The sequence below is a fragment of the Diceros bicornis genome, chromosome 9 (assembly GCF_020826845.1).
Source record: "Diceros bicornis minor isolate mBicDic1 chromosome 9, mDicBic1.mat.cur, whole genome shotgun sequence".
In the NCBI taxonomy this organism is placed as follows: Eukaryota; Metazoa; Chordata; class Mammalia; order Perissodactyla; family Rhinocerotidae; genus Diceros; species Diceros bicornis.
The window spans coordinates 75,838,001-75,862,433 of record NC_080748.1 but is presented as its reverse complement, the minus strand read 5'-3'; the positions used below and the strand labels follow the sequence as shown (position 1 = coordinate 75,862,433).

Genomic DNA, 24,433 nt, shown 5'->3' with positions numbered 1-24,433 from the left:
TACCCTCAAAGCAACGTGCGTTAATCAGGTTTCTAAGGCAATAGCCATCTCTGTCTTTTCCTATTCACCCAAATAATGCACCAAGAAGGAACCCCTTTACACAAGAGAAAGCTGGGGAAAAAAATAAATTATACCCAGTGCTAGTAAAAATCATCTTAAATCAATAGAGCACCACTTGAACTTGAGTTTCCATTGTTTCACTGAATCATCAATGTTTTTAATTAAACAGAGCTACCCTTTCTGTTAAAACATTACATAAAAGGGTTAGGTTTCTACTTTTGTTGAGGCAGCTGGCGTTTGTTGGCTGTTGTGTTTGAGCAACAGACTGTTCAATAGAAGCGAGAAATAGCTCAACGCGCTCTTAATAGACCTGTTTCAACAATATACCTTGAAAAGGAATACATTGTGTTATTGTGTTAGTTTGCTACAAACCTATTAAAAGAAAAATAGCATCCATCAGGTCTAACAAAACGCATTTGTATTATACGTACTTATCTGCTTCAAATACACTTCTTGGCACAATGTCTAGAATTCAACTAGATCATCAAAAGCTGGACAGAAGAACACATACCAGTTAGGTAATGATACACGGGCTAAAAATAATAAGAAAGGAAGATCTAAGCAGACGGTAATCGCTACTTTTTGTTTATCACGAGAAATGAATCCCTACTTCAATTGAAAATGTACTGCAAAAATGTGGACTCCTATGACAAAAACAATTTTTAAAACATTTCTAGCGTGGGAATATTGATTCAAATCTCATATTTGGAACGAATCTGATACACTTTCGATAGCAATTTGTTTCAGAGAAGGACTCAGGGCAGAAGCGATGCATTTTTAAAGCAGAATTAAACATCGCAAAGAGCCGGTCCTTTAGGGAAATGCGTGAAACAAACAAATCGAAAGCAAGGGTTCTACCCAAGAGGTTGGGGAGCAGCGTTGTCTGGCAGTAGGAAAGGAAGTCCTTCTTGAAAGTGCTCTCCTAAAAATCATTGTAAACTTGTATTTTAAACACAAAACGAAACTTGAAGCATAGAAATAGGTGACTTTGCCACTATGAGACAGAACCTGTATGTTTCAGGGTGTGCTGCCACTTGGACTACAAGCCTTAGAAAGACAGAGTGGCAAATGATGAAGCTAATTTAGGTCTGAGATCCGCTTAGCAGAAAGGACACCCAAAGTAGCATCTGTCAGAGGGAGACATCTCTTGCTTCCACAAAAGACTATCAGTTTGGTTTCCAATCTCAGAGTGCCCAACATTCAACTTTCGAGTGCAAAACTATTGGGGACACAAGAGAATAGTAGACTGCCTCCAAGTGAATTCAATTGTACAAAAAAGAGAATTTACATAAATTACAATAGCACCTCATGCAAGATATCGGTTAACAAATAGATGAAGCAATATTTTGCCCAATAAAGTCTATTGTTTTTCACATTTCTGAATTAGTAAATTATCACGTGAAGATTTAGAAAAATGTCACCCTGAAACTTTAGATGATAGTTTCGCCATATTGTAAAATAGCTATGTTAGATTTTTCTAGAAGGCATTTAAAGTCAGACGGCTGATATGACTGCTCTCTTCAGTTAAAATATTTTCTTTTCTCAAGAGATGTGTGTGTATGTATATACTGGGAGGTAGCTGAAATGTGTTGGATTTATACTTGGACACTTTTCACTGATAATGTCTCCTCTCTAGACTAAATCAATTTTGAATTAATTCCCTTGGATTTAAAGAATAGAAATGAAATCATAAACCTCATATTACATATCATGAAATTAGTTTCTCATAAGATTGACAGCAGAGTTGACATTTTCAAGGTGAGATTTTTTTTGATGTATGGGATAATCTACCAAAGATGAAAGGAAGTTCACAAGAAATTGGTTTGGTCATGACATGAAATGTTGTTACTAAGCCTTTATAAAAAGTCTTTGATTTTCACTTAGAACTTTTAGAAATGTTTGCGTGTCAGAAGTTAAGCTATCTGGGGGAAATACTTGATACATTTTAATTTGAAGAGATCGTTCAGATAAAGAATCACCAAAGAGATCATTTGAAAACCGAGCAGAGGAAGAAATGTATTTTAGAGGAAGACTGTAATCTGATTCCTTGTTTTGTTCTTCATCTTGAAAATCCTTGATCTCTACTCTTACAAAGAATTTTCAATAAAAAATGAAGGCTAAATATTTTTATTTATTTCTCCAAAATAAAAAAAAATCCAAATAGTATGTGCTGTAATTTATCTCCCCTTAAAGAACAGGAAGAAGAGGATCACATATAGATTATTTTCTATATGCGTGCCAAATTCTTCTTAGAAAGAGACTTCTAGCCTGTTAATTCATTGTCACTAACATCTAGAAAAGTTGTGGCCAATCAAATCTTTTTTAAAAAATCTTTACTGATGTTGATCCTACTCAGCATCTATTTTGAAAGATTCTGTAGAGTACATTTTCAAAGCTTCAAGTATCTTTCCAGTTTCTTGGTCTGCCTTAGGTAGGTAAATGAATATCATTTCAGATTTCCTTTGCCTTTTAGCTCAGAAGTATGGGAAGTAAGAGAAGTTAATATTTTTTAAACATTTCTGCCACACGCGATTATTTCAATGCCATTCTCTGGTGTTGTGTCTGGAAAACGGGTGGCCCAGCCCGCTGCCCGAAGCGCCAGACATTCAGCCGGATCCACCCCTGGGCGCAATCGTCAGAGGAAAAAGATTCAGCTTCCAAACTTTTGATTAAAAACAGCCTAACAGTTTCTGCCTGGCTAAAGAACTGTGTGGCTTTAGAAGCTGAGTAAACCCCCTCCGAGAGGAGGTGGCTGAGGTCTATATCCCTCTCATATGGGACTCCAGAGAAGCTCGAAAAAAGCAGTAGATAGCGGGTTGCAGAAGGACAACTAGTCCACCAAAATCCGAAGTTGAAATTCACTTTACAGGATTTAGGTGCTGAGAAAGAGTGATTCTACCTTGTAATTTTTCACCTTAATTTAAAGGGAAAAGGAAAACACATGCACACACCAAAGACCTACTGAGATGCTTGGAAAATGTTAACTTGTTTCTGAGTTACTTTTTTTTTTTCTTTTTTGCTTCTTTTCAGCAAATACTTCAAAATATCCTTCTCCTCCTGAAGTTATATTCTGGAAGATACAATTGAAAGAAAAATACTAAGATAGAAGAATAAACTTAGAAATGAGGAATGTGTAGGTTGGTGAATAAAGTAGATGCCCGTCAGCATCTTCTTAAGGATATGTAGTTGTTGTGGTTTCTTGTGATATTTTTATGGTAAAAACTAAAGACATCCAAACAGGAATCCAAATATGAAGAGAAGTGGGAGGTTTCCTGATGTGTTTCAATAATAAAATGTAAATTGTGTCTGTATGTGCCTGTGTGTTCCCCTTTGATTTGAAATTTTATTCCAGAAAGTGGTACAATTTGTTACTTTTTTTGTGGGCACAGGAGGAGGAAAATATGATACATTTGGGGATTTTTCAGTAGAGCTGTGTTTAGTTTTAATTTTCCTGTATTTTAAAATAAACACTTTGACCAAGGCATGTTTGATCTTTGCAAGAAGGAAATATACATTGTGAAGGAATGTGCAGCAGTTGGGTATGAAAATGGGGTTGTGACTCACAGCTGCAAGCAGAAAAAAAAAGGCGTCGTGGTGTCAGCCAGAGGTGTTCAGTCTAATAATTCAAGCTGTAAACTGTATCCCTTAAAATTACCTACATAATAAATCATTGTGTGAAGAAAAAAAGTTTGGACTGAAAAGTGTAAGTGAAATAGAATCCTCAGGAGACTTCAGTGCTGGGACTTACTGGCAATGATGTGAAATATGGGTTTATTTTGCCCAAACTTTAAGGATCAGAATAATACTGGAAATTATTATTGTATAGCTGATTTTTTTTTTTTTGCCTTGGATTTCAACACATTTCTACATGGTAGGTTGCAAAAGTGGGCTTGCGTTATTTTTTCTCTCCTGATCACACGGCCAAAACTACTTTATGGGATTTACAGTCAATTTATACAGCTTCAAGAGAAAACTCAATTCGAGAATGGCTTTTTTTTTTAAAGAAAAATATTGTAACTAAGTTATCAAATGCATATCAAGAATGGAGGCAGAAATTTTTCTAGAAATTCCCTTAGGTTCCTGTCTCAGATTTCATTATTGCTTATAGGTACAAAAAAAAAAAACAGTACATTTATGTAAACTGGTGAATTAACTTGCCTAAGAATTCAGTGCTAGACTGAAACACTTCGACACTGCGGTGGGCAAAGCCAGTGTCAAATCCTGGAGACTTGAGAAACGGGAACGCTTGGGGATGGAACGTACCGGTTTGGAGTAGAAAGGAGCTCAGTGCCCGGAGAAGAGATGCGATTGTCAAGAGGAAGTGTAAAGGCCAAGGACACACGAAATCTTGGAAACAATAAGGGTGAGGAAGTCAAGAAGCAGACTCGCCAAAGCCACATTGAAACAATTTATTTTATAGGATCCCCTACATTTCCAGAATTAGTGAGCAGAAGCAGCGCCACGCTGGGAATGCAGGCTGTGGGCTCTCACGCTCACACCGGCACTGCGAGAGGGAGAAAGTCAAGTTGACACGAGTCTCTTTTGCCTGGGCATTTCTAATGAAAATATAAGGAGGAGGGCGGGGAAAGAAGGAGACCAAACGAAGCTCGAAAAGAATGACTCGGAAGAAGTCTGCAATAAAGATTAAATGGAAAAAAGAAGTCCGTAGCAATTAAAACTCCTACCCTAGCTCATTAGGATTCATGACCGAATGTCCAGCTTTTCTGTTTATCTTTCTCCCAGGATCAATATCTGAACAGTGTGGGCCTGGGAGGAGCCCGAGCCGGGCCCTGCGTGTGCCTGACCTTTCGCGCCCTCCCTACAGGTCAGAGCATCTTCAGAACCGCGCGGCCAACGCCGCGCCCATGCTCATTAAAGCCACCATTCATCTGCCCGCGGGGAGAGGGAGGGGGAACAGGCCCGGGTGGTGGTAACGCGGGTGCAGCGGGCAGACAGACCCAACCAACTCCAAAGAGTTTCGAGAAACCACACTCGGCCACGCCAACCACTGTGGGCCCAGTGGGCCAGGAGAAAGAAAAGAAAAAGAACGAGCCGCGTTTGCAGCAAGAGGTCCAGCGCGGCTCCTGGCCAGGCCCTCACGGGCTCCGCCTGGTTCCACACCCGAGATTTTGTTTGGAGGAAGGCAATATAAGAGCCCCCTTCCGCGTGCCCCCGCCCCCGCCCCCGACAGAGAGAACCCCACACCCGGCCCTAGCCCGGCACGATCTGGTGCCTCCCCAGGCCGCCGCCGGCCTCTGAGGAGCAACCCAGTCGCGCAGCGTTAACTACGATGATTATCTTTGACATTATTAACATTATTGTTGTTTCTACCCCCAACCTTCTCTAGCGGTGCTGCGCTCCGTTCTGCTCCCTAGGAGCAACGGCTTGGCCTCAGGGACAGAAAACACCTGGCTTCGGGAGGTTAGGAAAGGAAGAGGGAGAGGCAGGGCTTGGAGACGTGAGGTGTGTGTGTTGCGGGGGGGGGGGGGGGTTGGGGGGGTGGTCAGCTCCTCCTTCCCTCCCTCCTGGTTTAACTGAGAGGTGAGGGGGCGCCCCCACGCACACCTGGGGGTCAGAGGGCGCGCGGGCAGGTCAGACCTCACATTCCTCGAGAAGTGGGCCTGAGGGACCCGATTGCAGGTAGGCCCCACGCAACTTAGTCTCACACTGGTGACTCTAGGTGCGGGCCTCGGGAGTGCGGCCCAGTGCGTGGACTCTCAAAAGCCAAGTTGGGTCAAGAGCGCACGGCAGGCCTGGCCCCTTCAGAGGGAGGCTGGAGGCGGCTGGCGGAGCTGTCAGAGAGCGGAGGGGTGAGGGGAACGTCTCTTGCTGGGTCCTCCCATCAACCGCCGCCAATTTCTTTGGCTTAGGTCCGTCCCACCCACGCGAGCCGGTGGCTGGGGGATGACGGAGGGGAGTATGTGTGAGTGCGTGTGTGTGTATGCTGGGGCGTGGAGAGAGAGAATGTGTGTGTGTCAGTCTGTCTATGTGCGCTCACGCAAGAGAAGGCGCGCCCCCAGCTCTGGCTTGGTGCTACGCTGAACCTCATCCCGAATGGCCGGGCAGGAGGGATGCGGGATGCAGGACGAGGGCAGGACGCAGGGCTAGAGACGAAGCGAGATGTCACCTCTTCAAAAGCTCGTCGGCCCCTGGGAACAATAGGGAAACGTGAGAGGGCGTCGAGGTGGCCCCAGCAAGGACGGTTCCCGGACTGGGCCCTGTAGGGGAGGGGCGGGAGTGGGAGGACCCTGGCTCCGCGTACCCCGCCTGAGATCTGGGCCCAGGTGGCGCACTGCGGCCCCAGTCGCCCCACCGCCTTGACCATGAACTCAAACCCTCGAGCTGCCCTGGTTATGGTTTACAGACGTTCTCATTCGTGACACCCCGTTCAAACTGCCACGGCTGCCTTTTGGTTCTCAGGCCCCCAGCGGCTCGGGCCTGAGGGTTTATGCCTGATCACCTGATCCAGTCTCTGGAAGGATCTAGATTCTTTCCTAAAATGAACCCCCAGCGGTAATGTTGGGGCCGGGGGGCAGGGTGGAGGGTGATTAGAGAGGGGGCGACATTTCTACGGCCCTACTCTGAGCTGCCAGTGAAAAATAGAAACCGTTCATTGCTGTCCGCTGGGGGTAGCAGTGGGCCGAGGAGCTCCGTGTTTCTGTGGAACCAGAGCGATATCAGACTATAATCAATCAATCCACAAGTATTTATTGAACGCCTACTTTGGATCCCGAGGGCTGCTTTCCGGGGCATGGGTCCGTTTAAGTAAAAACGCATCCACGTGTTCAACCGAGTCTTGGTGGGGTGTTATTTTGAGGCCTTTATTTCTTAGCTGTTGGATGCAGGCCTAGCGCCCTTGGGGTTATTTCGGTGGCGTGATGTGGGGGAGGGTAAAACCCGAGTCCCTAGTGAGTACTTGGTGGGTCCCCGCATGTCCCAGTATGCTACTGGTGCACTCACCGGGGACCTACCAAAACACACCTCCTCCAATCCTGCCAATCCTATCGTGCAACCGGTAGCCGGGAAAGGCCAGGCCTTCCTTGCCAACGCTGAGATGCGAGAGAACAGCACGGAACACAGGGAAACCCGAACCTCCGGTCCAGCCTGTGATCTGTCCTTGATCTCAGAGTGTTATGCGGAAAATACACCACTTGAGACTGAAAACATCCGTCTGAAAAAGAGACAAAGGGGCCAGGGGGTGGGGAGGAGGAGGAAGAGAGAAGGTGCCAGCAGAAAGGAAAGGGGCCGGGACAGCGTGGGACGGTGTGGGACGGGGTATGCTGGGCCTGGGACTTGTTTCCTTTACTCGAGTCCCGCCAGGCCTCGGCCCTAGCCTCGCCTTGCTTGAGCCCAGAGCAGAACCTACGGGGCCTCTGCTCCAGGAGTGACCTCCTCCCCGCCCGGGACTTCGGGGGACATCACTGAACCGGGACAAGCTGGTAACGATGCCAGTTATCATTGTGGTCATTAATAATGCAGTGAGGATCACGATAATTAATAATAATAATGATGGGCCTCCCAAGGGGGCTCCAGCTGCCTCCGGATAAAGCGACTCTCGCGTCGAGGGGAGTTACTCGGAGGCGGATGGAGCGGAGCGCGAAGGGGGCGAGCTTGGGCGCTCTGAGGTTCAAGTTGACGGCGGTGATCGGCAGAAATCGTCCTTTGGCCGAGGCAGTCGGGCCTCTCTGCGGGCAGCGAACCACAGCGCAGCTCTGGTTCCCTAAGGGAGGCAAGGACGGCCTTCGTTTTGTGGTTCTGGAGTCACGGCAAGGGCAGGTTAGAATTCAGGTCCGTGTAAGCAGTGGGGGTTGGGGAGACGCCTGCACCCCCCCACCTCAGGCCCAGATGCCTCATTGCCGCGCAAGATCTTGGGCCGCCAGCCCCCGCACGCATTCTAAGTTGAGCAATTCTGACATCTTTGATACTCTTAAAAATTTGCCATCTCCCCCATCCGCATCCTGTCTCCCGGATTCGAAGGGCCCAAGAGAAAGGCGGGGACTGGACCACACTGTCGAGTGCGTGACTTGTTTGGACAAAGCTATTGGATGCAGGGGCCGAAGAACTGGGAGCCATTTTGCGGGAAAGATGCTCGCATCGGCTCCTCACATCCTTGGAGACCGCTCCCAGACTGTGATCTTCCTCCTCCCGCCAACCCCTTCCCATTTTTATTTCCTGCTGAAAACTAGGTTCAGTGCCCCCGGACCTAAAGCGGCCTCTGGTAGCTCTCGGACACTCAGACCTGGAAAGCCATACAGCCAAACCCAAGGCTGTGACATCGTTCTCTTCTTGCTGTTTTCCTTCTCCTTCCCCCAAATGAAAAGAAAAGATACTCAAGTTGCCCCCCCTTCCATCCATTTCCTGAGATTTGGGAGGTGTCTCAAAGCCGCTAAGTTCCACACACACACATAAAAGGTTTAAAACATTTAGAATAGACCATCTCATTCTTGCACAAGTTATGATGAATAGTTAACCTGATTCCTTCGCCCTCCCTCCCCCAGGGGTGAGGGCTGTTGAAAAACTCTAAACGATTTTCCTCACAGCTTATAATGTGTTCAGTGAAATCTCCCAAGGATCAGTAACATATGCCAATTATTTTAATAATTTTCCTTAATATTATTAGGGGTTATAAATTTGATTTTAATAGGGGGTTGATTGCTTCAGGAGGTGGCGCTTGGGCAGTTCACAGGGCCGCTGGGGAGGGCTAGTCCGGCGTCTGTCACCCTCTGGGACACACACACACATAGCCCACAGGCTGGAGTCTCCCTCCCCACTGAATAGGTGGCGTGGCCTCCGGGAGGTCAGGGCTGCCCTTCTCTTCCCAAGCAGCCCCCGGCCTAGCCTGCCTGGCCCTGTGGCTCAGTCGAGGGCCGGAAGCGAGGGGGAGAGAAGCTGAGGTCGCCGCGGCAGCCAGCCGAGCTCTGGGTCTCCGTCCGCAGAGCCCTGCGCGCCACTGAGCGATCTTATAGAGGTGTCGCTGCCGCCGCCCAAATCTCTTCACCACTGGGTGGGGGGAGAGAGGGGAGATGTGTGACTCGGGGACTGCCAGGACCTCTCCGAGCTACAGGGTTATTCAGGAAGATGGAGATATCTTGATGGCTTACGGATTTAAAAAGAATTTTCCCCGTTCCTACCCTTTGATTATTAAAATTATTTTTGCCCTCTGCCTAGAGCATCTTGCTTGAAAACTCTCAATAAACTCTTGCAGAAGAGCAGTAAGGCTGCAAACCTTATAGAAAAGCTGGTGGTTGGTACTTCCCCTTACTTCCACCTGGCCATTTTAGTCTCTATTGTTTTATCTCACTGAATTCTACAAGTAGTTCTCTTTCATTTTGGGCCAAACAGCTTGTTCTTTCCTAAATTAAAATGTGTTCTATCACCTTCTTCTCTTGAACATCCTGCTTATTGGTGTGCAGCAGCTGTCCAGATAAGCAGGATTTCCCAAGCAAGCTCTCCGTTTAAAATTTCAAGAAAAAACTTTTGGTAGAAAAGGGCCCTTAAACTATAATCATTGGGCCAAGTTCAAAAACAAAGTACTCGGCTCAGTTTTAAACATGCAATTAAAAATAACTGTACCTCAGCTTTTCAGAGGGACGGAGAGGAAAGGGGGCAGGGAAGAGGGAAAACAAAGAATAAGGAAATGTTTAGCGCTCTTAGATCCAGTCCAAATAGCTGAAAGAAAGGCATTCCCTTAGATAATGGAGCCATTAGAAACTCTGAAGGTTCTTGCCGCCATTCCTCACAGGGGCTTTCCAAAAATTTAATTCACTCTCAGCAACGAAACAAAGGACCTTGAAAATAATTTTGAGACTTTCTGCCAAAGGGGCAGTTTGGCCCTGTTTCTATGCATACACACACCTTTCTCCCCAGAATTCGAGGTGGTGCCTCCCATTCATTCAGGCAGCTGATCCATACCTGTGTCAACCCTCAGCTGCCTTCTTCCCATTTTCTTTAATAACTTTGCTAGAAAAAATAGTATGTTCATGCAGTTTCAACACATTTTATTATATTTCTGTATGCATTACTCTCAAAACATATCACAAGAAATGATCAAACCACTTAAAACCTTCAAATAAAAAATTCTGAAACAGTTTATGCCCACAATTGTACATATTTATAGTTAAGAAACATTCTTTATAAATATTGTTTCCTCTGTAGCAAGTTAATACCATAATTTAATTACAAATGGATAAATATGGCAACGGGTATTTACAGAAGGAAGGATGTTATTATGGAAAAAGCTAATGGCACGACGTTTATTTTCCCCCCACAATCTTTCATACAGGAACTAACAAATTGAACTTGCAAAAGCACTAAAACATCACATGTAAACCCAGCTAACAAAAAAATACATTCACAAGCATTGGTGGTGGTGGTGTGTATGTGTGTGCTGTGGATCCGTGTGTTGAAGAAACAGAAGGGAGACTTTGGCACGGCTCATTTTTTCCAGTCTATAGTTGCATGAAGTTTACAATCAAGTTGCCTCATAAAAAGGAACACAATATTCAATACCACAATACAAAATAAACCATTTTCTTCCACATTACTTAAAAAGAAACCGGGTAAACTAAAAAGAGAAAAGAAAAAGCCCATTACTTAGGGAAGGGAAGGCAAGGGAAGAAAGGAGGGAGGAACACAATCCGGAGTTACAAATGGACAAACTTCTCTATACACCAAGAAGCCATTAAAACCACCTCGGAGAAGGAAGGAGGAGTCCGCTATGTACACAGTTTGTCAGAAGACTGGGAACCGGGTGGGAGGGAAAGCGGGCCTGGGGGAAGGCAAAAGGGGTTTGGTTCAATATTTTTACGGGTTTTTTTTTATTTATTTCTTATTTTATATTTTCAGTTTCAGAGACTCCGGAAAGGATATTTTTGCTTTTCATGCTTAGATTATTAAAAAAAAAAAAAGAAAACTTTAAAAAATCCTTCTGCTGGTAAAATCATTATCATAAAAATCAGATTCATAATTTTAACAACAAGATCACAGGGTGCCCTCGCCGTTCGCCATCGGGAGGGCTGCTGCGCCAGGGTGGGGACTGGGAGAGGGAGAGAGGCCCCGGCCCCTCACACGTACCATTCATTGAAGTTGGAGGAGAGGCCGCTGTGGCCCCCGGCTGTCCCGCTGCCCCCGCCGCCGCTGCCACCGCCCCCGCCGCCCGCCCCGCCGCCACCCCCGCCGCCGCCGCCGCCACCGCCGGAGCCGCCGCCCGTGCCGCCGCTGCCGGAGCCTCCACCCCGGTGCACCGCGGAGACCGCTGCTGCTGCCGCCGCCGCCGCCGCCGCCGCCGCCGCCGCCGCTGCCGGGGAGAGGTTGGAGCTGCTCTGGGGCTCGGCGCTGGGGGACACCAGCCCAGGGGGCGTGGATGACTCGTAGCCGGAGCTGGCGGCTGGGGAGGACTCCGAGCCCTGCGGGGAGGACTCATGGACCTGCAAGACAAAAGCCGGGAGGGGGGACCAAAGGGGACTGGGTGTGAGTGCAGCTGCTGTGGTGCCAGGCCCCCGGGGGGGGAGCACCCCCTGAAATGCACCCCGCCGCCCTGGCCCCGGGAACCCTCATCTTCCCAGGCCAGCAGAGGTTGTCCAGGCTGGTCGTGAGCCGGCGCCGCTGGCCGGCCACCGCGTCCTCCTCCCGGCCTCCCCGGTGGTACCTTCATGTGTTTCCGCAGCGAGCTGGGGTGCGTGTAGGACTTGTCGCACATCTTGCACAGATAGGGCTTATCGGAGGTGTGGACGTGCATGTGCTTCTTCCTGTCGCTGCTGTTGGCGAAGCGCCGGTCGCAGCCCTCGAACTCACACTGGAACGGCTTCTCCCCTGTGGACCGCAAACATGGGCGCTTGCTGCCGACGCCCAGAGCCCCCCCGCAACCCCCACCCACCCTGGAGGGGGCAAAGCCGCAGCGAAGTGGAAAGGGGCGAGAAGGGCCTGGGTCCCTTAAACAGATCGGATCCCCTCCGTGGCAGAACTAAGACGAAATTAACTGCCTTTCTACCTGACAGTCCTCCTCACTTATTTCATATTTTACTTTCTTCCAGACTGGCGCCCATTTCCTCAAATTTATAACAAATTTGGGGTGGCATCCGGCCCTGCCCGCCTTTCTATAGAGCTTCTTGGACTCACAGCTTCTAAGAAGTTGGTCTCGCCACGGAGAAGCTGTTATTTTGACAAAATATTTGGGGCATTATCAAAATCACACAGGCTGCTGGGCTGCTGTCGGTCTCTCTCTGGGGCCAGCAGGCAATTACATTTGGAGTTGCTGTGTGTTGTTTGGGGGACCGGGCTGTGGATAGTGACTGAGCCAGTGTTTTTCATCCAAAATTCTGCAAATTGAATGAACCATGATTCTAGACTCACTTCCAGTCTTTTAAAAATAAGTTGGGGAAAAGGGTAAATATTAGAGATAAGGCAGCATCTAGCGATTACAGAGAGGCACAAGCTGGGCAGTGGGGGTGGGGGCATCAGCAAAGGCTTTCAAAATCTCCCTGTTTAATTTTCTGGCGGTCCCTGCATCCTGTTGCCAGAATTCCAAATGCCTGGAGTCATTTAGAGGTGTGAGAACTCAAACATCGTTCCACTTGGAAAGGGGACCATTTAACGTTAAATTCCATTAGCACCTAAATTGTTTTTTAAAGACATCCGCTCAGACACAGGACTCGAAAGCGAGCATTTCATGCAAATAAATTTCTCAAATTTTAAACCTTGTTAAAAGCTTGTCTCGCACCTCGGCTCCCTCCCTTCCCGGAAGAGAACAATAGGCCGCTGGCGCATCCCCACTTCGGAGTAAATATTGACGAGGGAAGTTGCTAAAACATTTGGCTTTCTTTTAGGAAATCGTCTGGCACGATTTTGGCTGGGACCTGGTCATAGATGAATAACCTATGAGGCGAGAGGCACGTTCTTTTGCGGCTCTCTCTTCTCACGCAATTGCCCCGCGGGGCCGCGCTGCCCCGGGCTCTCGCTGACCGGGTGTTGGTCCAAGTTTGGAATCGCAGAGTCTGGTGCCCATTAGGGAATTTCACAAACTGCTGCGAAGCCACCGTAAAGCCCCGCGACCCACCTCGAGATGGGCTTTAAAAACGAGAAATGCTTTACCACTTAGGCTCACACCAGACTCATTTAATGGGAAACAGTCGCGGGAAGGACGTTTGGACCCCGAATAAAAGAAGTGGGAAAACACACAAGCCATTCAAACACAGACACAGCCGGAGCAGAAAAGCACAGTCAGACAAGCTGGCAAAATCCTCTCTAGGCTCGATTCCCGGGCACCGAGTTGGAGAGCAGTTTTATTTTGTGCGTTCTAGTTAGAACGGAAATTATTAACTGGGCCTGAGCAAACGAAGCAATTGCATCACCCAAAGCACGCACTTGATGTTACACTGATCATTTAAAACTCAATTTCCGCACATGGAAAAACTCGGCCCAATAATATTCTTCCATTCTCCAACAAAAACAAGCCGCTGGCTCACTCGCACACACAAAACATCTCCCATTCCAGGGCAGAGGCTGGCGGTCGGCCCGTTTCTCGCAACCAACCAACCGCAGCCTCTCTCCCCTCCGCACCCCGTCCCTGTCGCGGCCCGCGGTTACCTGTGTGGGTCCTTTTATGGATCTTGAGGTTCTCGGAGCGCGCGAAGACCTTGCCACAGCCCGGGAAGGGGCAGGGGAAGGGTTTCTCGCCTGTGTGTACGCGGATGTGGTTGACCAGTTTGTATTTGGCCTTGAAGGGCTTGCCCTCACGCGGACACTCCTCCCAGAAGCAGACGTGGTTGCTCTGCTCCGGGCCTCCAACGTGCTCCACGGAGACGTGGGTCACCAGCTCGTGCATGGTGCTGAAAGTTTTGTTGCAGCTCTTCTTGGGGTTGCTCAGCTGCTCGGGGTCGATCCACTTGCAGATGAGTTCTTGCTTGATGCACTGCTGCCGCATGTAGCGGAAAAAGGCACCAGGGTGGTGGTGGTGGTGGTGGTGGTGGGCCGCGGCCGCTGCCATATTCATACCCATGTTCATATTCATGGGGCCGTACTGGTTGTGGAGCTGTGCCGCCGAGTAGGGGTCGGTCCGCGGGCTGGCCACCTGGCGGTACTGCTCCGAGCGCCCGAACACCTCGCCGGGCAGCCCGAGGCGCATCTGCCCGTTGAGCACATTCTGAGAGCCGTGAGGCCCGTGCTGCTCCGGGAGGCCGGGGAAAAGGAGGTGGCCCTGCGCGTCCGAGTGCGCGTGGTGCAGGCCGCCTGCTCCCGGCCCGAACAGCCCGTGCTGCCCGCCGCCGGGCGCCGAGTCCCCGAAGCCTCGGCTGCGGAACAGGAAGTCCCGGGTGGAGTTGAAGGGAGGCCCAGAGTAGGAGCCGACGTGTGCGGCATGGGGCCCAAGCGCAGCGGCGGCAGCCGCAGCTGCGGCGGAGCCAGGGTAGGCACCGGGGCCCTGAGACGTGAACGCCGAGCTCTGGCCCGGGGACAGCTCGTGCGCGCCCGGGTTAAGCTTGAAGGCGCCCATGTGCGCGGCCGCCGAGTCCACGAAGCCGTTCTGCGCGGCCGCCAGACTCAGTTCGCGGTCCTGCATCTCGGCGGCCGCCGCCGCCGCCGCTGCGGCCGAGTGGTGATGGTGGCGCGCGAAGCTGCCCACCCCGATGGCCGGGAACTGCGGCCCCGCGTCCAGAAGCATGGCCAGCACGTCCGCCCGCCCCGCCGGCCCTGGCGAGCCCCGCGCCTCCTCAGCTCCCACGCCCGCCCCGCGCGCGGTGCGTCTAGTGGCCGCCCGGCTCCGGGCACAGGCGGCGGTGGTGGTGGCGGCTTCAGCCCCGGGAGCCGCGCTCCTGCGCCAGCCGCCTCCGCCGCCGCCTGGATCTGCCTCGGGCGGCCGGGCGCGGAGCGAAAGCGCGGAGAGGAAGAGGAGGCGGCGGCGGCGGCGGCGGAGGCGCGGGAGGAGGAGGAGGAGGAGGAGGTGGAGGAGGAGAAGAGTCCAAAGCCAGGAGGAGAACCAAAGTGTATTAAAGGAGCTGCGGCGGGGGCGGGCGGGCAGGGCAGGGGAGGCGGGCGGGAGGAGGGAGCGGGAGGGAGGTGTGGGGAGCGGAGCCGAGAGGGGGGCCGACGGGGGGCGAGCGCAGCGCCGCGGCCCCCACCCCTGCGCGCACCCGCGCGCGCAAGCACACACTCACTCGCTCGTACGCTTCGCGGACCCGGGGCCCGGCAGCGCCAAGCGGCGCTCGCAGAATGAAATCGCAGCAGCGGCGAGGCGACGGTGCGGGAGCGCGGCGGCCGTGCGCGGGCCAGGCAGGCGAGCGAGGAGAGGACTGAGGCGAACTCTGCGCTCGGCGCACCGGCCTGGCGCGCCCGCGACTCCACCTGACCGCGGCGGGGGCGCTGGAGCGGCTGGCGGAGGCCGGGCGCCCTCTCCCTCCCCCACGGCCCTACTCGCGCCGCCCCGCGCGCGGCGGGTATTGTTCGGCGCCGCGGCCCCGGTGTTTAGCCCTCCTCGTCCTCCGTGCTTGGCATTGACTGCGCCTCGCGTAGGAAACTTGCAGCGGCCACGAATTCCCCCAGATGAAGGAAGCTGCCGCGCCGCTCCCTCTTTCTTTAAGTTGTGCGGGAGGAGGAGGTGGGGAGAAGTGGGCTGTGGGAGGGGAGAAGGCAAGTAGGGGAGGGGAGAAGGGGGAGGCTGAGCTGAAAAACAATAACAATAAAAAAGTGATCTCTAGCTCGCTCCCTCTCTCTCTCCGGTCGGTCCCGGGCGCTGGACCCGGAGCGGACGGCCGCACCCGCGAGGACGGAGCGGAACCCGCGGCCCCAGCAAACGCGAAGGGGCCAAAGCAGGTTCCCCACTTTGGGCTGCGGTGGGCTGGGTTCGCCACCGCCTCCGCCTCTATTTCAGTGGGCGCCGCCGACGCCGCAGACTTTTATTTTTTATATTTTGTCTCCTCCTTTTCCTCTCCCCTCCCCCTCGCACCCGCGTCTCCCTCCCCGGCCTCTCTCCCTCCCCGGCCTCTCTCCCTCCTCGGCCTCTCTCCCTCCCTCCCTCGGACTCCAGGCCGGTCCTCCTGGTCACACCGCCCCTTTCACGGCGGCTCACGCCCCGCCCGCCCCCCCGGCGCCGCCATTGGCCGCCGAGGCCCCGTCAATCCGGCGCCCCCGCCCCGCGGCCGGTCGGCCCCTCCTCCCCGGCGCCCCCGAAGCTCCCCGCAGCCCCGGCCTCTGCTGAACGTGGCAGCCGGCCCGGCCTGCAAGCCTCCCGGTCCTCGCCCGCCCGCCCGGCGCTGCGGCTCCTCCTCCCGGCTGGCCGTGGCGCTGCCCGGAGCCGGGCACCCGGCGTAGCGCGGGCCCGGGCCGCGGGGTCACGGCGCCCTTGGCTTGGCCGGGAGGGGATGGCGCCCTGCACTCGCGCCCTTCCGCAGAGGCCACCGACTCCCCGTGGACCCGAGCCGCTCCCGGAGGGCACGAAAGCGGGCACCCCTGGTCGCTCGAGAACGTGGCTAGCACGCGGGTGGCGGGGCCGGAGGCTCCGGGTGTCCGGACACTGCAGGCCCGGGGCCCCTCCGGGAGCGCGCGGCGGGGAGCGGCCCGGGGGCCGGTCTGCTGCCCGGCTGGCACGCTCCCTAGCCTCCCCTCCCCCGACTTTGTAAAGTTGTTCTGTGGTATTGAAAACACAGGTGCAGTATTGGGCCTAGATAAAGCCAGACATGCTCCTTCCTTCCACTCTGGACGCTCACCCAGATGCCGCTCCCTCCCCGGCCGTTGCCCCCACCAGCAGCTAGGCGCCTTCGCTCTCCCGCCGCTCGCATTCTGCTCCGGTTAAAGCAGTAAACACTGGGCAGGGGCCCCCGCGAGGGAGGGGGTTGTTTGGAAGTCGTTTAAAGACAATGTCACCCTCGGGGTGGATGCCCAGAAGCCCGGGCCGCTGCCACGGTGGGGTGGGAAGTGTGGGGACGCCCGAGGCGCGCGGCCACGCAAGGCTTAGGCTGGAGTGTGGCCGCAGGTCAGGCTCAGGGCCTCCGGAGAAGAAATCTCCAGACTGGTAGGGCTTAAACCTTCTAGAAGATATTTATCACTCCTTCAGGAGCGAGGAACATCCCTCTCGGGCTGTGGCGGGGCCGCGAGGCTGCTCCCTGAGCCACGCCGAGCCTGTCTCACAGCCCTGGGGCTCCGGCCGCCCCCCGGACGCTGGTTGGCTGCCGCGGACGTTTCCTGTCCCGCCGCGGAAAGCCTGCGCTCCCGGGGTAGCAGAAGAGAGAACGGCGGGCCCGGAGGCTGCGGAGGTGTGAATGGAGGAAGGCCTGAGGCCAGCGTCTTTCTTCGCCTAGCTGGTGTGGAGATCTGCCTCGATATACAAATCTCTGGGAGTTGAAATAAAATTCAAGTAAGAGAAAACATGCTCTTCAAAATTTCATGTTGAAATGAAATCAACAAAAACGCGGGAAGACAGCTCTAGCTCGCTATTGCTGGCAGATCCCAGGCTCTCTCGTGCCGGCACAGTCAGCCTCCGCCGGCTTAAGCGGATCTCTGAAGGTCGGAGCTGGCCGCAGCTCCTTGCATAAGGGGCCCTGTGCCCTCCTGCTGTCCAACCCCCTTCCCTGCCATGGGTGGGGGGTGGGGGCGCGAGAAGGAGGGAGACCGGCATCTTGTCTGAAAGCCCGGGAGTTTGCCTGGAAGCTGGAGATTCTCGCATTCCCTGAAAGGCGGAAATGTTCCTCTTTTCCACCCACCTCCTTCTGTATAAGGAGGGGGAGAAGCAAATGCCAACCTGCCCCCCTACGCAGAGAGGGACCTGAGAGAGCGCCAGAGAGCAAGGAGAAAATCTCCAGGCAGAGAGGCTGCCCTGCTACATGGAATCGATAAAAAATTGCCCAATGCACAGCCTTTCACACTTGTTTACTTTATTCATTAATTTCTATGGAGGATGGGAGAATAATTGGCAAAGCTTACTCCAAAATATTTCCAAAAGAAAATACTTTCTTAGAGATTGGTCCTGAGAATAGCAGTCCCGCACATCCGCAAGCCTCACTTCCCTTCCTTCTCTCAAGCCATCAGACTTCAAGTTTTCCTCCTTTTCCATTTCTCGCCCCCTCCCCACTCCTCTGTCCCTCTCCTCCTTGCCCCATTCTCTCCTTTCGCTTTGATTGCTCTTGGGCAGCGCCCGCGGGCCGGGCCGGCGCGGCTGGGCGCTCGCCGGCGCTGCGTTCCGGGGCCGCGCGCGGTCGGGTGGTGGGGCAGACTCCTTAATTCCCGCCGGAGACCCCGCGGGCTGGGCCCTCCTAGCTATTCTTTCCCGGCTCCACTTCTCTTCTCTCTGCAGGACACAGAGGAGCTGAGCCAAGTTCAAAGTCACGTCGCCGTCCCCTCTTAGAAGTGCTTTATTTCTCTAGAAACCGCAAAAGCCTTTTCCTTCATAACAGTATTTTTTTTTAAGGAAGGAAAGGGAAGAAAGAGAGCGCGCGCAAGAAAGCAAGAAAAAGAAAAGGGGGGGAAAACCCCTGCAAAGGCTTTCAGAGTCATTGCCTCAAAAGTAGATTTGGGTTCCTTGGCGGAAGGATAAAAAGCGGCCAAGCGCCTTCCGCAACATGCGAGTGAGTTCAGTTTTTCAACAGGTTTCTGGAACGACCCGTGGCCGTGTCAGACCCGCGGGACCCACAACTGTGTTCATCAGGCAAACATGTCCACTCTTCGTAAGTTTTCCAAAATTGTTCTTTGGAGATCTCCAGAACCTGTGTCGGGCTGGCGAGAGTCGGGGCTTTGCAGTAAGTGGATGGCCTTGCCTGGCGGGCCCCTGGGCCCGCGGGCTGGCGTCCATTTCCCGGCAAGTGGAAGAAATGACAGCGCGACAGAAAATTCGAGTTGTCTTCAAAAAACAGAAAATCCCATCAAACACCCGGGCGCCTCGTTGCGGTTTGTGGGCCTCTGAACAGTTGACTGATTTGTAGTGTGATGAGTATTTTTTGTACGTATAAATAAAAACAATGTATATGCACACACGACATACTCTCATACACACATAGGTATATGTTGCTGGCCAGGAGAAGCCAAAAACCAACAAGCAAACAAAACCTACCTTTAAATTGGAAAGTAGAAACACACGGTGGCCATACCATTCAAATTTTTAATTTTCTCTTCAAGGAAAGGAACGAAAATGGGGGAAGAGATGGGAGAAACAAATGTGGAATCAGCTGTGTACACGAGACAAAAAATCAGGACTTCACAGGATTTCATCACCATCCTCTGTATCACAGACTCATAAATTCAACAAGATCATCAACAGGATATTAAGTTGCAGATCACCTTTAATTCAGCCCTTTCAGCCACTCCTGGGCTGGGAGGCCGTGACCCGTGAAGGACCACATGTGTGGTGGGGGAGCCCTCTCTGGAAAACCCACCTAGAACAAAAGTTCTTTGTCAGAGCTTTAGAGAAGTGTAATGTAAAAGAAGGGGAAATCTGTAATGTAAAAGAAGAGGAAATCGTGAAAATCTCAGCCAATGTTGTAACTTTTAAATACCATTTTTAAGAAGGGGGAGGTTGAGTGGACGTGGGGAGTTATCATAGGATAAGACCCTCTCCAGTCTGCTAATAGAACTTCTCTTCTTTCTACAGTTAAAATTTACTGTTCTGTAACCGGGCTTATAAAAAGTCTCTATATAAAATATATGCTCACCAGCAGTTCAGTGATAGGCATGCAAATGTTTGTGTATTTGTCTTTAGGGACTTAGGAAAAAAAAACAAACAAACAGAAGCCAACATTTCTGTGACAGTGGTTGTGGTTTTGCCAAAGGAAGAGAACTAATTGTCCTTACTTTGTCTCCTCTTTCCTCTGATGGGAGTGTTTCTACTGCTGCAAAACAAAACAAATACAAAAAACAGGAGGCATTAGCTTACATAAATGTGTTTAATTATTTTGAGGACCGTTGTCCTTTGGGCTCTCAGGCGAACTATATCCAGGGAAGTTGAATACTGGTGACAGGGGAGCAGCTTTCCAATAAACTGCCGTATTATTGCAGTAGACTTTGTAATACAATTTATGCTGTCATTCATAAATAACAATGCCATATGTCAACCATATTGCTTACACAAGTAAATCCATCAACGTGTCACTATTTGATTTATCTTAACAGCTTCTTCAAATATTGAAGTATAGATATTGGAAGGGCTGTGGAGTGGGGGGAACTACTCACGAAATTTGAGACTAAAACCTCCCCCCCCACACACACACACATCCTCTGCTCCTCCCTTACCCCCATCCAAAAACATCCTAAAGGATAAAGAATGAAGGAGAGGAGCAGTACATCTTGGAGCCAATATAAATAAATATTGAGTGATTATATGAACCGTGAACACATAGGGAGTTTTGTGGTTCCTGTTTTGACCTTTTAAGCATATTTTAAAACACAACAATTAGGCATTTCCCAAGAAATTGCCAACCCTAATGGGTCAAAGGCCATTCTCCAACAACCCTCATCTCTGAGGGTAAAAATGATTGATAACCAAATGAGAATATTTGATGACAGGCCAATTTTACTCAACTTATTTTTTAGTAGTGGGGAAGTAAAGAGAGCCGTAATTTTTCAAGGGCTTTTAACCATTAAGGTCAGGTGGACATGGTATAAGTCCAATTCTTGACTATCCAAAACAAACGAACCAACTCCAAACCAACGTTTTGCTCAGGGCCACACAGCCCTAATTTTCTGCTTTTTAAAAATCCTCATTAAGTCCATATACACGGGGACCGGGATCATAAACTCTAGCAAGAAGCACATTTTTGGTTATTCTTAGCCCCAGGCTTATCTGTGAAGCCTGAGGATTCAGCTCGAGCTCAGAAGTGCGGAATGGAGAGGCAAGTCTCGGAGAGGCGCCCAAAGGGCTGCGCACTGCGCGGTGCTTTGGGGCACCCAAGGCCCCTGAGCCAGGTCGCGGCTCCCACGGGGTCAGATCCCAAGTGGTGAGGGCAGGAAGGTGGGGATCTGATCCCTGGCGAGTGCAAGCCGGGCAGGCGGCCGGGAGAGGTGGCCGGGTACTCTCCCGGCCTAGATGCCTGGCGAGCCTGATTTGGGAAAAGCCCTTGAACCCAAATTCCTCATCACTTCCAGCCGTGAAAAAGCTCAATTGAAATGCAGCTTTGTGGGCCCCTTTGCCAATCTCCCCCTGCCTTTAGAGGGGTCTGAGTGTACCCCACCCTTTCCAGTGTCTGCTAGTAACCCTCCTCCTCCCAGTTGAGCACCCACTGGCGCCCTTGCGCTGGGCTTCAAAAGTCCTTCGATCCCTCGGGTAACTCGGGGCACCCTGTTCGCCCTTGAACCTGCCTCCGGAGCGGGCCAAATGACACTAGGCTCTCCAAACTCTCCGGGCACCCAGCCCTTCTGCAAGGAGGCCGCTTCGCGGAAACCGCGCGGGACGCGAGAGACGTAAAGCCATTTCAAGGACAATAAAAGGCAGCTCCGTGGGTCCCTCAGTTCCTTTCTTGTCCACCTCACCGTCCCCAGTTTACCCCCTCCTCCCGCCTGCAGAAACAATCAAACAAAGGCTCAAAAGCCAGGAAGTGTCTAATTCACTTCCTTTAGAGTTTATTAATTGCCCACACCCGTCGCAAGGAAACTTGGCTGGGTTCAGTGACGAAGGGAGGGCACCGGGGAGCCTCCGGCCCCGCTCCGCGCAGCGAAAAGCCGTAAGCGCCGCCTGGGCATCCCCAGAGACCGCTCCTGTTGTCTCCAGGCAGTGAGCGCGGTGTGGACGCCGGGTTCCGGCCAGCTTCGCGTTTAGTGTACCTCCCAGCCCCCTCGCGCCTTTGTTTGGGGCTGGGAGGAGGTTGGGGTTCGGGGTGCAACAGTGAGGTCTGGAAATCGATGTTCCCCCAGGAACACCTGTTGACCCCAGAAAGGGCATTTCCACGGATTGCCGCGTTGCTGCCCCCTCACTAGCACCTCGCTGCAAAAGTTTTGAGGATCGGCCCTGACGACCAGTATTACTGCGGAAATATGGGGCTAAATCCACAGAACAACAGGCATAACGACTTCCATAGCCCCCTGCTTTTAAAAAAAATTTAAAAACCCAAAACGAGTATTATTTTCTTCAACGCCCTGGAAATTGTTGGTGTTTATTTAGGAAGTGTGACACAGTTACTGGGTCCTTAGAAACTCGGGATGTTAAGGGGGTTTGATTTGGCTCCCAAACGGCTTGAAAAAGAAACAGCGCACCTGGGGTCAGGCGGGTCATCACAATAACAAAAAACTCGTCTACAAAATAAAAAGCTCTTTTATAAAGAAAGGCAATCCCGGAAATCCACTGCGAGCCTTCCTGATGACCATCTAGCTAGGCCTATTCTCAGCTTTAATTGGCAGGCGGTTTATTGGCGCCTTATTGGTGTTGATTGAAATTTTGCTCCCAGTTCTTTCTTTTAAGAATTAGCATCTCAAGTCGATTTACCTGAGTCAATTATCTTTTTAGGGTCTGGGTTTGGTCATAAATTTGCAAATATTCATTAAATGCAGTTTGTAAATATCCCTCTTTCCAATCGCCACCCAAATCTCTATTATTTCCTAAGCAAGTCTTTTCTTTTTAAAGGCTTCCATAAAAAGAAATTGATTAGGGAGCTATATTTGAATTAAGACATATTAAATCGATGACAGATACATATCACGCTGTGTTTAACAAGAGTGGTACAAGGAGGCGGGTTCCAGATTCCACACGGCTCTGCTGCACCATTATTCACATTTTTACAGCCTTTCCTTCATGCCTTCACCCATTAAACCATTAAATTTCAGCAATTCAATAAAACAAAGCAGTTATAATTTTGAGGAAAAGCTATTTTGAAAGGGGTGGAGGTACCCATTTTATTGCACAATAAAAATGCTCAACAGTCCATATTCAAGGCTAGGTTGTGTTTATTTTCTTTCTTCATTCATTTTTTTTGGTTTTGTTTTTACTTATAACCTGCAGGATTGAACGCAAAGCTGCCATTATGGAAGTACTGATGCTCATTGCCAAAAAATTCAAATAAAGGAAACTCATCTGCAGTGTTCTGAGAGGAAATGAAGACAGTGGTGACAATTCCAAATATGATGCTTTCTCCATAAAGTGTCCATGGAGATGGCAGTCCTCGGCTCCACCTTTGTCTGGTTGGCTTGAGATGTTTTAAGTCTTTGAAACAAAAATTGTGACAAACTCGTCCTTTCCAAATATAGATGTTGATTTTGTCACTGTTGTTTATTAAAATTTTTTCGTTGTGTTTGCACTCATGCCTTTATTTCCCTGTATTTGAACTTCACTGAAACTTACAGAAAAGGCCCCTTTGAAATTTGATTGTAGTATTTTCTTTGTTTGCTTGTCAGTTTTATAAGAGAAATGACATTCCCAAGGCTCACAGGGAACTTCACTGTTAAACATTGTTCACACCAATGTACATGGAGCTATCAAATCAGTTCTTTTTAAAATATTTCTTATCACTTCCCTGGACCATCTCCCAGATGACAGCTTTATGCAGTCTATTTTTACTTGGCCTGCAAACAAACTAAGGTGGTAACATGTTTTATTGTATCCCAAAAGAAAAAAAGATCACATTTTAGTCATTATGACTTTTTTTACAAATAATTTTATGCAGGCAGCACAATAAAAATTAAAAACCCTGACTTTAATTTTTGACCATCTTGGAATATCACTACATTTTAAAGACACTTTCTTTTTAAAAGCTGAAGTGACACTTCCCGGCAGTAAGAATCCTAAAGTTTAGCGGACGTCACCTCCCCCCCCCAAATGATGCAGGAACGTATTTCTCTTTTTTTGAAAAACTCATTTGATAGCAAATCACCTGAAAGGGATGGAGCTCACTTTTTTAAAAAGCCAGTTTTTATGATTTTCAAATAAGACATCTTTCTGTTAGATCAGTTTATTAGAAAACAATAACAGGGTAAAAGGTTATTCTATTTGTAAACAAATAGCGAGGATATTGCTTGATTTTAAAATAATTATTTTATTGGATCAATTCTAATTTGTGGTCCTTTCAAAGAAACTGAGGCACACGTGTGGAGTGCGTTCTGGACCGGAAGGAGAAATTCGGCTTAAAGGGTATTGTTTATTTAGCCGCTTCCCTCTGGAGACATGCTGTTTGGCCTGCTTGCCACTGTATCTCCAAGAAGCAAAAATTAGAAGTGCTGTCCGATGTTTTCCCTTCCGGTAGATCTAACTGGAAGTGGCAGATCTAGAACCGATGAGCAGTAAGATTACACTTCGTGCCAACTCCTTTGAACCACGTTGAAAAGGTCTCCATGAACTAAAAAGTCGAGGTAAAACGGTTCTTTTTGGGAGAGATTTATTTTGACTTTACCTGGTGTTTTGCAACCAATAGGACTTTAATATCCTTCCTCATTCCGTCTCCAGTCTGTGCGCCCTAGTGAGCGCTTGGCAGAT

General features: G+C 50.5%; 1 protein-coding gene across 2 annotated transcripts; it reads right to left on the bottom strand.

The window, feature by feature from the left end:
• Positions 1-10,041: 10,041 nt before the first annotated feature.
• On the bottom strand, positions 10,042-15,893 carry ZIC2 (Zic family member 2). 2 transcript variants are annotated; one of them, XM_058548429.1, is made up of 3 exons: positions 13,645-15,893; positions 11,708-11,871; positions 10,042-11,486 (listed from the first exon to the last, which is right to left on the bottom strand). In XM_058548429.1, exons 1-3 carry the CDS (start codon positions 14,714-14,716, stop codon positions 11,124-11,126), a joined length of 1,599 nt encoding a protein of 532 aa, XP_058404412.1. In that variant the 5' UTR covers positions 14,717-15,893; the 3' UTR covers positions 10,042-11,123. The 2 variants fall into 2 exon arrangements, with proteins under 2 accessions (XP_058404412.1, XP_058404413.1); XM_058548430.1 differs by having other exon boundaries at positions 11,421-11,523; positions 13,645-15,892.
• Positions 15,894-24,433: the final 8,540 nt, after the last annotated feature.

Bases quoted from the DNA above. Each gene is read 5' to 3' on its own strand.
- ZIC2 (XM_058548429.1), bottom strand. From the start codon at position 14,716: ATGCTTCTGGACGCGGGGCCGCAGTTCCCGGCCATCGGGGTGGGCAGC. The intron at 11,872-13,644 runs GTAACCGCGGGC...TGCGGTCCACAG, and splicing joins CCATAAAAGGACCCACACAG to GGGAGAAGCCGTTCCAGTGT. The intron at 11,487-11,707 runs GTACCACCGGGG...TTTGTCTTGCAG, and splicing joins CGCTGCGGAAACACATGAAG to GTCCATGAGTCCTCCCCGCA.